Genomic DNA, 14,023 nt, shown 5'->3' on the forward strand with positions numbered 1-14,023 from the left:
GAGTGTTGCTTCACGCTGATGCATACTTTCATGAACTTGTACATGAACGGCATGGCAGTGGCGGATTTAAGGGAAGCGCAGTCGGCACCTCCTAAGTTTTTCAAATTTAAGGTAACTCGTGGTCTCTTGTTTAGAAAAATGTAAACGATAAAAGAAGTAATAATTTCTTCCACTCTGGGAGAAATAAATGACGAAATCTTTTGATTTACTGAATCACTTTTATTGAGAGAAATTACATATTTTCCAAAAGCCCTTAAAATTTGCGTAATTTTATTAATTTCACCTTATAAAAACTGACAGAAAATAGTAAAAATGACTACATAGGACACATATTTCAAGCTGTATAGAATCTGTAAAATCCAGATCCCCTGTCTCATTAAGTTCTCCCCAACCACAATTCCTGGATCCGCCCCTGCATAAAGCGTCGCAGTTCAAACCGTATTCTAATTGTTTAAATTTATTTATGAAAAATATATTTTATGATAGTCTAATGCACAGTTACTAACTTTCCCCCATATGATTTTCAAGAATGACTTTAATCAGTTGATTCTACATTGACTAAAAGCAATGCTGACCATAAATTCATGTCATAAATTTTCCCCCTTAAACACAATGCAGTCTAGAACACCCGACCTTAGTAAGCAAACGGTATCCAATAAACATTTACACATTGCTACCCAATCAGAAAATCGATAACAATTATACCGTGAATTTAACCAATCATCGCACTGATTACAGCTTTACCTGCTCAGGTGAAGGAAAACAATAACAAGCAAAACCTTGATCAAGAATTTGGTAGCGATAAACGTGATCGATTTTGGGTGGACATTTTAAGAATGGTAAGTGAAAGTTTTTTAAAAAGCATTTTATGCATTGTTTAAAGTCTCTCTCACACTTTAGAACGATGTAGAATATGCATTCCGATAGTAATGCATGCGCATATGTTTTAACATGTTTAGAACACAGCATACCTATTTACATTGGTACAGTAACAACAGAGAAAATGATAGATATGTTGTTTGAATATCGAACGTACATGTAAAAATCATCGATCAATATTCATAGCATATACAAGGTACAATTCATATGCAATAATCGCATGAAATGTATGTTAATTTACACAGGTGATTGGGTCATAATTGATTATTTACATATGTATAAGGTTAGATGTGTATTCATATATTATGACCCAAGCACCTGTGTTAATTTATAGGTATACATGTAGCATAGATAAATAAATGTCTAATATTTAAGTTACATACAGAATTTTACATTGCACATTATCATTCTTATCATTTGTTTTCTTTATACAACATTGTACAGAAATATTGATTTCAGATTATTTGGTTCACTTTTTAATGTTGAGCAGGTATCCGTAATTCATTGATTTTACCCCGTGTTTCGAGGCCTGGTATCGTTTGCGTTTAAAGCGAAATACAGCAATAATTTGAATGCAGATGTTGCTTACATAGATATTATACCCATGAATTAAAATATACAATTAAACCAAGGTACTCTAAACTATACATGGGAAAATGAAGGGATGCGATAAAATGGGACTTAAGTATATTTATGCCCCCCCCCCCCTTTCCACGTAAAATATGAAATTCTTATGAAATTGTTTGCAGAAAGAATTTTAGACAAATTTTACCATGCAAGTGTGATGTTACAGAATATCAAAACACCATTAAAGATAAGGGCGACATATACATATACATGAAATAAGTTTATTCACCAATTATAAGGGCCCTCGAGGGCATGTACAGTTTAAATAGTAATTAATCATAACAATTAATCTATATGTTAAATGCGGTTAAAGAAAACAATACTCCCTTCCTAGTATTCTCGTAAGAGAAGTGGACAGGCATATGTAGACTATGTCTGGCCACTTCTCTGAAGAGAATTACCTTCCTATATGCGTGTATTGGTATCTTCACCAGGCGAATCACCAACACAGCGAAGAGCAGATTGAAGTCTGGCGGGAATCGTTTGATATTTTTGACAAAAACAAAGATGGCCACATCAGTCTGCATGAGCTGGACACGGTAGTACGTAGCCTGGGTCTCAATCCCTCCATGAAGAATCTTCGGACGTTTATCAAGGAAATTGACCAAAATCGTAAGTGTACACCGATTTTGTAGGACTTCTTCACATAAAATACATGTATGACCTGCTAAAGTTATCGGTTTGATCCGACCTGACTGTCGCTTGTCTGGAAGACAAAGCTCATTTTAAAAAAACTTGTATTATGTTTTATTGTTTAGAAGAATCACTGCTACTCACGGACCATAACATTCAAAAGTAAAAAATCCAACCCCATAAAATATATTTACTTTCTCCGACCAAAAAGAGGGACTGCGGTACAAAATAACTTATTCCAACTAAAGGGGACACACCCCCTTCCTCAAATATTGCATGCATATAGCCATATTTACACTCTACAAATGATGAATGATATACGTAACACTACATGTACAACCTGTTTCAACATCTTCTAGATGACTTTTAATTTGTAATTTATAGAGGACGGCAAAATACAGTTTGAAGATTTCAAAATTTTGATGTCGAAATTTTACGTGTCACAATCACCAGAGGAGCAACAGAAAGACATAGAGGGCGCTTTCAAAATATTTGATAAGGATGGTAACGGTATGATCGAAAAGTCGGAACTTTTAAGAGTAGCCACGACGATGGGGGAACCGCTCACTGACGAAGAAGCCGAACAGATGATCAAAATAGCAGACACCAATAACGATGGTTTAATCAATTACAAAGGTCAGTAGGTGTTTTATATATATATCAACAAAGTGTTTAGAGTTTTTTCTATATTTTACTTCCAAAACAGAGACTTTATATATATATATATATATATATATATATATATATATGTTATAATTGTTTGTTTGTGCTTTATATATATATATATATATATATATATATATATATATATATATATGTTGTGGATCCGACACTTTCAGGTATAGGGTGTTGTTGGAACTTTAGTGCTTTTATATATATATATATATATATATATATATATATATATATATAAAAGCACTAAAGTTCCAACAACACCCGATACCTGAAAGTGTCGGATCCACAACACGGATACAAGGTTAAATACAAAAAAATTATACAAAGCACTAAAATGACCAACGTGACGAACAACCAGATTGTCAAATATTGGGTTATAACGAATTTGGCGATAAATTGAATTCCCGCCATCTTGGGGAGAAAGAGTTACTATTCTTGTATGTTATTGCATTTCCCTCCGCTACTAACCGATTACCAGGGAAACAGCGGTAGTACACAGCTACGGTAAGCTTACCACTGCTTATTCAATCCACATTCAGCACAATACACGCTCTCACAAACCGGAAAAACGAGCTAATGATAGTAGATCATCTGGTACCAGGGTCAGTTCGTCCCCATTACAAGACCGAAAATCACCACACTCCTCCCCAGTTTGAAAACGAAATCCATCCATCAGTACAGAATGAAAAAATTATGGATCACTCATACACCATGCAACTTGCATACTCAGCCACCACTTATACATTATACATATATACAAACTCAATAATCAACATTGCTTGAAACAAGTTACAGTCATATCAGTTAAACAAAGACAATCTACATAATCATCACGGTCCTGGTTTCTTCACTGGACAACAACAGAAAAATAATGGATAAAGTTCATTCGAGTCTCCACAGTCGCATCCGGGGTTCAAGGTTTCCCTCTTAGCTCTGCCCAAAGAATGCACGAAAATTTCGAAGTACATTCTCTGCCGTTTGCACAATGTTTGATACACACTGGTAAGTCTTTCCAATGTGTCTTGGAGTATTTGGATACTGTACTCCATGAGGCAAATAAGGACTATCGGTTTCGATGAGAAGTCGATTTTTATCCGGGATGGCACGCATACCTTTTCTTTGCTGTGCCGCACAGCTGCGGATGTTTCCACCAATGCCACAGTAGACGGTTCGGTCAGTCTCTATCCACAAACTGACTTGCTTTGGACCTCCTAAAACAATGCAGATAAAGCGGGACTAATGTTGGCACCCACAATCCATCCAACAATGTAATACAGTCTTGAGTTGGAACCTCTGCAGAGGGGTCGCTCTCTGATCCCCTGAGATGAAGGACTAGAGTGGTTGGCAGGTCAGACCTGCGGACAAAACTCCGCCAAAATAAACATTTCCTGACGATGACTACCTGCCACTGTGCAATCCAATCCAATTTCACCTACAGAACAACTTTGCTTAACGCACTGCTTTACCACGCGTTCTGCATCTGCTCTAGTCGCACTCCACACCTCCTTGGGGTGAATTCCTCTGCAGACTACCCAGCCGGAGTCAGTCCCAGATACCGGTATCTCCGTCAAACCATAGACAGCACAACCCCCAATCAAAACAACTGTTACTTCCATGAGACGGGTGTCCAGGGTTATAAAGCCGTCAAACCATATACAGCACAACCCCCAATCAAAACAACTGTTACTTCCATGAGACGAGTGTCCGGGGTTATAAAGCCGTCAAACCATAGACAGCACAACCCCCAATCAAAACAACTGTTACTTCCATGAGACGAGTGTCCGGGGTTATAAAGCCGTCAAAACATATACAGCACAACCCCCAATCAAAACAACTGTTACTTCCATGAGACGGGTGTCCAGGGTTATAAAGCCGTCAAACTATAGACAGCACAACCCCCAATCAAAACAACTGTTACTTCCATGAGACGGGTGTCCAGGGTTATAAAGCCGTAAAAAAAGCATGCGGGTAACCTCCCAGGATGCCAATGGCAGTCAACTACAGACGCTTTCTTCACAGTCTTGAGTCTCGCCTTCCAGGTCTGACCTAGAACGATGTCGTTCCAGTCTTGGGTTCCACAACCCTCGCCTGATTGCATTGTATATTCCTATGGTGATAAACCTCGGGTGTACCAGCAAAGCAACATGGTGGATTCTTCCTCTGTTCACTACAACAAGCTGGAAAAGTCCAGGGTGGTCCCAATGCATCTGAAACAGTCCCTACTGTTTCTCTTGCGGGCCAACATAATCTCCAACTAACCTTCCCAAGTTGACCTTCGATATATTTCCTCAGCTTGTCGAGGGATGCCAGGTCAGCAATACCTGATGACTGGCCAAACAGTCGGTCGAGATGTGATATTGCAAGGGAGTGGCCCCTGTAAACACTTCTTTGCAGGTGATTACCTCACATCTTGTAGTTCCTCGAGGATGACAGTCCGTCTTTACATCCTGCCCAGTTGTACCATCGTCCATGTTTCTCTCCCAGCCCGCTCCCCTTCCGAATCTGTAAGACTGTTCAACTTCCCCGACACCATTTCTGTATTCTCGGCCGCCTGTGGACTCGTGACCTCTTCCAACTCTGGCTTCTCTAGATCGAACATCTCGACCTCCTCATCAAACACGAAAATCTCGATTACACTGTACTTCTTCCATTGTTACATGTAGACCTGCAAACAAAAGTAGCATAACAACCAAACAAATCACCCGAATTGTCTCGGAAACATAAACATACTTCGGGATTACATCAAATCACACTATCCGAATATTTAGGTACAAAAGCTTTGTACATTTTACTGATCTACCAGAATACATTCTGGGCAAGTGAACACTGGAATATCTTTAGCTTCATTTGGTGAAATGCCTACTGTACACTCTGAGTAAACTCAGGTGACCTATTGCAATTAGTTGTCGTCCGTCGTGCGTTAACAATTTAACATTTTAACTTCTTGATAACTGCTGTTCCAATTCTTTTCAAATTTGGTATGAAGCATCCTTAGGACAAGGGGGACATAAATTGTAAATTTCAGGACTCCTGCACCCCTGGGGCCCAAGGGGTGGGACAAAGACTGCCCAAAATTGACCAGTTTTCAAAAATCTTTTCCAGAGCCGCACATGTGTAAGAAAACCAAAATGCATAGTGATATAGAGCAGTAAGGCCTCTACCAAAATTGTAAATTTCATGATCCCCGGGGTAGGGGTTTTGACCCCAGGGCGGGGCCAAACTTAGTATATAGTGTTTATGTGTAAAACACTTAAATACTCATAACATCTTCTTTCGTGTTATTGATACTAAATTGAAACTAAATGTATATTTAGAAAGCAGGGGCGGATCCAGGAATTGTGGTTACGGGGGCGCCACTTTATGAGGCAGGGGGTCTTGAGGCACCCAGTGTATCCAGGGCGAAGCCCTGGTGGGGACCTAGGGGGCGAAGCACCCGGAAGGTCCTGGATTTTACAGGTTTTATAGAGCTTGAAATAAAATAAAAGAAAGCGTGATTAGAGATTTGAATGAGATGACTCTGGACAGAAAAAAATTATTAAAAATATACAACGGATAGACAGCTGTTATTAGAGGATTTTAATTATTAAAGAAGAATTACTGGGAGTGAATGGGGCCCAGAAACTGGCTGGTAAGCAGTGTAAATAACTTTTAATCGACAAATAACTGTCATGGGGTACGGAAAGGGGTAGATTGAGTTGCAAGCCTTGTTATATATTATGAATCAGGGATAAGACATTTTTAAAACGTGGATAAATTAGTGTTTTGTGATAATGACACGTGTATTTAAGCTTCCTGGAACATGAAAAAATGTATAAAGAGACACCATAGATCAGAGAGAAATATTTATGCTTGGTTCGAATTTCCTCCATTGTTTACATATAGGTTATAGTGCAATATCCTTGACCCAGGCGCCTATGGATAGAAAACACAAACTTTTGAATATAAATCACATCAAACCACAAATCATGGGGGATCCTATTTAGATGTTCATTTCATTACATTGAAGTGTTTAAGTCTTTATTTAGAGAAGTTTTCCTGTGGAGAAAATGCTAGCTGTTATTTAAGTGTTTTACACATAAACACTATATGGTAAGTTAGGCCCCGCCCTAGGGTCAGAACCCCTACCCCGGGGATCATGAAATTTACCATTTTGGTAGAGGCCTCCCTGATCTACATCACTATGCATTTAGTTTTTCTTAAACGAAGTCTACTGCTTCTATCAATCATAGTTTGTTAAGGAAATTAATCTACTTAAAACGCACATGTACATGTATATAGTCCAACTGTCTGTATGTTAAAGTTTGCCATTCCATGGCTGTCTGTCGGCAACCATTATAACTTTTTAACTATGCAATGAAGATACCTCATATCTCGTGAATGAAAAGGTTGATCGCTGCCATTGAAATGTGGCTCTAAAGGCCAAGGTTAAAGTGGAATTTGCCACAATTGAATGTATCCAAGGGCGTGATTGATTGATTTCACAGAGACATATCTCATTTCTCTGCTTTGAATTTATTGGTTAACATGTGTTGAGGTATACCCATGCAAAATATGTATGTGTAGTCATCATCGGTTCCAAAATGTAGATACACATCAATTTACAGTCGATTAAAAATAATTTCTCTTTTCAGAATTTTCGAGATTCATCACACGACCAGTCCTAAATAGCAATACACTTGGGCAATAAGTCGGAATGACTATAGGATGGTGCAGTTAGGTTTTTGCAGCAAGAGATCTCTATTTTTGCAACATTTGATATTAATACAACAATTGACACAGTCCATCAGGGACACTCGATGCATAAGATCTGTGGAAAAAATCAAACGTAACCTATAGCGTTAGATGATATACTAGTATGTGTAGATCATTATTAATTACTTATCGAGGTGGACTAATGGTGCTGGAGTGTCAACCCTCACGAGGTAGTTACGGCTTTAACACAATAACTTATGACTTGGAAGACTCAGATCTGAAAAGAATTTGACGTTGGAAAGGAAGGTATTTGAACATTTCTCCTAGAGTTCGTTTTGGCGTACCATTTGTCGCTCGTTGGAATCCACATTAACCAGCCTGAATCATTTTGTGCTTGCTATATTTTTTGATCATTTCAGTGCATTATCATTGTGACAAGTTCGATTATATTTCCGGATATTTAGTGTAAACAAGAATTTGATGGGGGTAGAACGTTTAGATATAAAACTTGATTTTAACGGGAATAGTGTGTGCTTGATTTCATAAAACGAAAGGTTAGGATAAAGGGCCCTTGTGACCTCCATTTTCATTTAAATTTAGAAATAGACTTAAGTGTGATTAAAACACTGTAACTTGTTTCGAGATATGCCTTAGTAAGATATTTATAATCACGATCAGAATGTGAGAGTCTAAATCCACAATTTTGTCACAGATGTTAAAAGTGATACTCGGTTTCAGACATTTTTGTCCTTGACGATTTTCTCAAAATGGGGGTCATATACAGCTGTACATGCGAGACCTTTATCATACATGTATCTTCTCTTTTCACTGTATGAGTGCATTTATAATGATGTAGAATTGTATTTTACTTCATATAGATTTTATTGAAGTTTATAAGTGCATTTCTTAGGGTTACATTTAATTTCATCTTTCGTCGTACATTTACGAAATAAGATGTGATAGAATGACTCCAAATACAAAGAATTTGGTGTAAAATATTGATTTATCTAATAAATGTACATTTAAAAATTTAGTGTTATTTTTCTTTTGTATTGCAGTCTATTTAAAGATATATGTATATTGTACTGTTCAGACTGTATATAGTCACATGCACCAAAGTGTGAATGCCCTCCCCCTTCTGCCCAATTAAAAAATAAATATACAGCCAATGATTAATCCAATTTTTGTGATTTTCCCGCTGGTCATCTTCATAAATCGTTCTGCACAGTCAGTTTTTAATTTTTATTTGCCCATCAGAGCTGAAAGCTCAAGTGGGCTATTCTGATCACCTTTGTCTGTCGGCGTCATAAACTTTTCACATTTTTATCTTCTCCAGAACCACTGGACCAATTTCAATCAAACCTGGTACAAATTATCCATGGGTTCAGGATATTCAAGTGTGTTCAAATGAAGGGCCATGTCCCTTTCAAAGGGGGAGATAATCACAAAAATACAAAATTAGGATGGGGTCATTTATAAATCTTCGCAAGGTCAGAAAAGTTCAATTTTACATGAAAGGTTTCTGACATAGTGCAGATTAAAATTTTGTTAAAATAATGTCTCCAAGAGTAGAGCGAGGCCACAATAGGGGATCAAAGTTTTACATGCGAATATATTGGGTAAATCTTTAAAAATCTTCTCGAGAATCCCTGGGCCAGAAAAGTTTCCATGAAAGCTCCCTGGCGTAATACAGCTTCAATGTTTTTGTTTTTTTTACCATGCCTCAGGTGGTAAGGTGGAGTTACAATAGGGAATTAAAATTTTACATTCTAGTATGTAGAGAAAATTTTCCTCTTAAAAACCATTGGGCAAGAAAAGTGGAAATTTACATGAAAGCTTCTTGAAATAAAGTAGATCCAAGTTTGTGCAAATTATGGTCCCCGAGGGTGGGGCTACAACAGGGGAGCAAAGTTTTACATGATGTTATATAGGTAAAATCTTTAAAAATATATCTTGAACTATTTAAGCTTGGTTTTTCATATTTTGCATCTACGTTCTTTACAGAAAGACATTTCTTGTAATGCAATGGTTTGTGACCTTCACCTGGAAATTTGACATACTTTCAATAAAAATCTGACCTATCCAATATGTTCTGAACTACATGTATTTAAGACAGATCTTTCATATCTTATATGTATATTTTTTATGGCAAGACCTTTCATTTCATACCATGGCCCGTGACCTTGAACTTGGGGGTTTGACCTACTTTCAGAAAACATAACATTAAATATATGCGGAACATTTTTTAGGTGGGGCTTTCATTAGATGTATATAGATTCTTTATGGCTAGACCTTGTACACAATGATGTTTGACCTTGGAGTTTGACCTACTTTAAAAAGAACCCTGACCTATTCAATGCAAGGTGAAGATAACGAACAGTGATCAATCTCATAACTCCTACAAGCAATACAAAATAGATAGTTGGGCAAACACGGACCCCTGGACACACCAGAGGTGGGATCAGGTGCCTAGGAGGAGTAAGCATCCCCTGTTGACCGGTCACACCCGCCGTGAGCCCCATATCCTGATCAGGTAAACGGAGTTATCCGCAGTCAAAATCAGTGTGCCAAGAACGGCTTAACAATCGGTATGAAACACGTCAGACAGCATTTGACCCAATGCGAGGTTGTATTGACGAACTAGATCGTTATAACGACCATAGAATTTGCGAAATGCTGACTTCAATCGAGACTGTTGAAATCCCTGTACCATCAACTTGTTTGTCAGTAGCTTACCTCGATTTAAAAACTTACTATACCCAGAACAAGCTCTTGCATATCGAATCAGTTGAGATATATAAACACCATATGCAGGTGATAATGGAATATTGCTACATAAATGTGGGAAGTTGACGATGGAGAAGCTGAAATCATCCCGTTTGTCATACAGTTGAGTTGTTAGTTTGCCGTTAATATCTACTTTCAATAAAATATCTAAGTATGAAGCAGAAGTGGACGACTCTGTGGTGTCCTTTATTTCCAGCGCACAGGGATATATCAAATCGACATATGAATGAAAGCTATCATTGTTAATAGACAAAACGTCATCGATATATCTAAAAGTCGAATTGAAGGTCACAGCGAGAGATTTTTTCTTCTCACGTAGAAGTTTTTGAATAAATTCTGCTTCATATGAATATAAAAACAGGTCAGCTAACAAAGGAGCACAATTCGTGCCCATGGGAATTCCAACAGACTGTTGGAAGACCTGATCACCAAAGACCACGAAGATATTGTCAATGAGGAACTCTAGCATATTTTTTATTTCAACTTCAGAGTACTTGTGCGTGGAATCAGAGTGGTGTTTAACAAAGTAAGTTTTTGAATGACTGATCACTAGATATGAATATTTCCGTTTTCCGTTTTTGTTGAAGAAGCAACTGTCTATGATGTCAAAAAGTCTAGTCTTTAATTTATCGTGAGGAATGGTCGTGTATAGTGTTGAAAAGTCATAGGTTTTAATGCTATTGATTTGGGAAAAATTCTGTGATTTCAAGTTTACTAAAAGTTCTTTAGAATTTTTTAGAATCCACATTTGATTAACACCACTTCTGGCATATGTAGTCGCACAGTAAGTTTGAAGTTTCTCCTTCACAGCTGTTAACATTTTCGTGAGGAGCAAAGATAGGGGCTTGGTAGAGCACTTACTGGATCCAGCAATGTATCTTTGTTTGTAAGGGTTTTTATGTAGTTTAGGAATCCAGTATAGGTACGGTAACTCATATTCATTCGACCCATTGACTGGAATATTAAATGTGTCTAAAACTGAAGCATGGTTTTGAAGAATTTCGTCTTTTGAAAGGGCAGTTGGAGTATAAGTATGATTACCAAAAGTGGAATTAATGCCAAGTTCGTTTAAAATACAGTTGTAATAATGAGCCTTACAAACAAAGACAATGTTGTTACTAGCTTTGTCAGCTGGAACCAAAACATATTCCTCAACTGTTGTAGGCCTTTCATATTTTATATATATATTCTTTAAGCAAGACCTTGGCATCTCGTGAAGTTTGACCTTGACATTGGAGTTGGACCTACGTTTTAAATCTCTGGCCTATTCATTATCTCCTGAACTATTTAAGATATATCATGGCTATACCTTTCTTTTCATACTATGATATGTGACCTTGGAATGTGACCTACTTTTAAGAAAACGTAGTCTGTAAAATATCTTCGGAACTATTCAAGGTAGGGCTCTCATATTTTGTATATAAATTCTTTATGACAATACTTTGTGATACACTCGTATTTGATTTTGTGACCTTGACCCACTTTCTTAAAAAAAACTTACCTAATAAATTTCTCCTGAACTATTTAAGATTTGTGTATAGATTCTTTATAACAAGACCTTGTTATACTTTGGTGTTTGGCCTATTCAATATCTCCTGAACTATTTGAGATAGAGCTTTCATATTTTGTATACAGGTTTCGCATGACAAGATATCATACGATGATCTATGACTTTGTGACATTGGTCTTATCTAGAACAGCAAGGCCATGTTAGTCGTATTGGTGTTGAGTGTTGCATCACTCATTTACTGTCCTGAGTGTTTATGCATATAGTCTACATTGCGATCACTTATCACAAACTCAAAACACATGCTACTCAAGGTATCACACCGGTAATTGTCCAATCAAAATGAACTTAGTCAATTGTAGTTCCATATATTTAAAGAAATATTTTTTTTCCTTGCGCGATTTTTCTCATTTCCTCTTCTTCTTTTCTCTTAATTTTTGTACCTCTGATTAGGAAATTTTGTGTAATTTGTAGAAATAATCAAGTGTATACAAAGGAACTATTTGCTGTTGGTAGCTGATGCTACTTCCTGAGGTGCACTCCGGCTGTTTACACACATGTGAAAAACACGTGGATTTGAGGGTAGTCTTGTTTGCGGGTAATTTTGTTTCGAAAATGCCGCGTAGGGTATTGTTTTTCTGGTGTCCGCAGACGAGATAGGTAACATAGAACGTGTCTGACTGCGTTATTCGGCATCAATTTTGTAAACTGATTTTTAATGATTTTTTCCCCTCTATAGTAATATATAGTGAAAATAATTACCGGTGTGATACCTCAACGTCTGTCATTTTTATTAACACTCAAACCCCAACCCGGTCTTTTCCGGAATACATTGTAATAGTAAAACCAACAACGACATACAATCCGGATTGCCCTCTCAGTGACCCAGTATACTCAGATACACAACATGAGACATCTCTGTGTATGTAAAGTTATTTTCATTTATGTTGTGATCCTTTGGGTCTAAGTTGAGGCAACAGTATGGGGTCAAAATTTTCATGGGAATTATAAAGCTTTATAAATTTTGTATAATAATAATAATAATGGGAGTAAAGATTGATAAACTGATACATCTGACAAGGCCAAGGTGACTCAGGTGAGCGTTGTTACACATGGGCCTCGTGTTAGCTTTTCAATATATGTGTGAAGGTGTGCAACAAAATAATGTCAATATACAGGAGGCTACGCACTTTGAGACCGATTCATGGGTACAAACAATTTTACCGAATATCTCGTCAGGGTAATGCGCAGTTCAACTTGTGTTTTACATCGAATTCCCATGCCATTAGTTTTGATTGTTGTATTTTGCCGTTTATTTCACCGGACCTGGGTTTTTACATATATTTTTCGTTAGTGGTTATCTGAAAAGCTTTGTAAAAAGTAGAAACTGACTATGCAGAACGACTTATGTCGGTAATCAGCTAGGAAATCACATGTTGGATAAATTATTGGTTAGAAATATTTATTTTTTCATTGAGTAGAAGTGTGTGTGTGTGGGGGGGGGGGGGGGGGGGGGAGTGGGGTGTAACACGCTATCCACGCTTTAGGTACCTGTGTAAATACATGAAGCAATGTGTTGTTCTCTACGGAATGGATTTCAACCAATCGCGGTAGTCAAGTGGTTAAGGTGCTCGTTTCGCAGCTTGGAGAACTGGCCTGAAGGTTATAATTTTTTTTTTACAGTACTAGTACTCAGACCCAGCCATGTTTGTTGTAAATACAACTCTGAACAAGCTCCGAAGCATACTCGAACAAGAGACGTTTGTAAAACACATATGCCCCCCATGGTGCAAAATTGAAAAGGGTTATACACACACATCATTTAATTGATAGTAGTATCATCAATTCAAAACATTGAGCAGACAATATCTTCTTACGTCAAGAGTGAATTGACCATGTGACCTAAAAATCAATAGGGGTCATCTACTCCTTATGCTGTACCAGTGTACCAAGTTTGGTGTCAATCAAGCAAATAATCTTTAAAAGATAGGAGGCAATATATTACTATATCCAGTTCAACTATTGACTTTTGACCTCAAAATCAATATGGGTCATCTTCTCCTGAAGATGTACCAGTGTACTAAGTTTGATGTCTGTCAAGCAAAAGGGTTATCAAGATATTGAGTGGACAGTATATTACTATGTCCAGTTTGACTCTTGACCATGTGACCTCAAAATTTATAGGAGTCATCTTCTCCTGAATATACACCAGTGTACGAAGTT

At 37.4% G+C, this 14,023-nt stretch overlaps 1 protein-coding gene across 1 annotated transcript; it reads left to right on the forward strand.

The window, feature by feature from the left end:
• Window positions 1-723: 723 nt before the first annotated feature.
• Window positions 724-8,535, forward strand: LOC125672545 (calmodulin-A-like). Its single transcript, XM_048908744.2, has 4 exons — window positions 724-839; window positions 1,941-2,118; window positions 2,524-2,775; window positions 7,446-8,535. The coding sequence occupies exons 1-4, from the start codon at window positions 837-839 to the stop codon at window positions 7,499-7,501; spliced, it is 489 nt and encodes a 162-aa protein (XP_048764701.1). The 5' UTR covers window positions 724-836; the 3' UTR covers window positions 7,502-8,535.
• Window positions 8,536-14,023: the final 5,488 nt, after the last annotated feature.

Source organism: Ostrea edulis, chromosome 6 (assembly GCF_947568905.1).
Source record: "Ostrea edulis chromosome 6, xbOstEdul1.1, whole genome shotgun sequence".
In the NCBI taxonomy this organism is placed as follows: domain Eukaryota; kingdom Metazoa; phylum Mollusca; class Bivalvia; order Ostreida; family Ostreidae; genus Ostrea; species Ostrea edulis.

Bases quoted from the DNA above. Each gene is read 5' to 3' on its own strand.
- LOC125672545 (XM_048908744.2), top strand. The intron at 2,119-2,523 runs GTAAGTGTACAC...TGTAATTTATAG, and splicing joins CAAGGAAATTGACCAAAATC to AGGACGGCAAAATACAGTTT. The intron at 2,776-7,445 runs GTCAGTAGGTGT...TTCTCTTTTCAG, and splicing joins TGGTTTAATCAATTACAAAG to AATTTTCGAGATTCATCACA.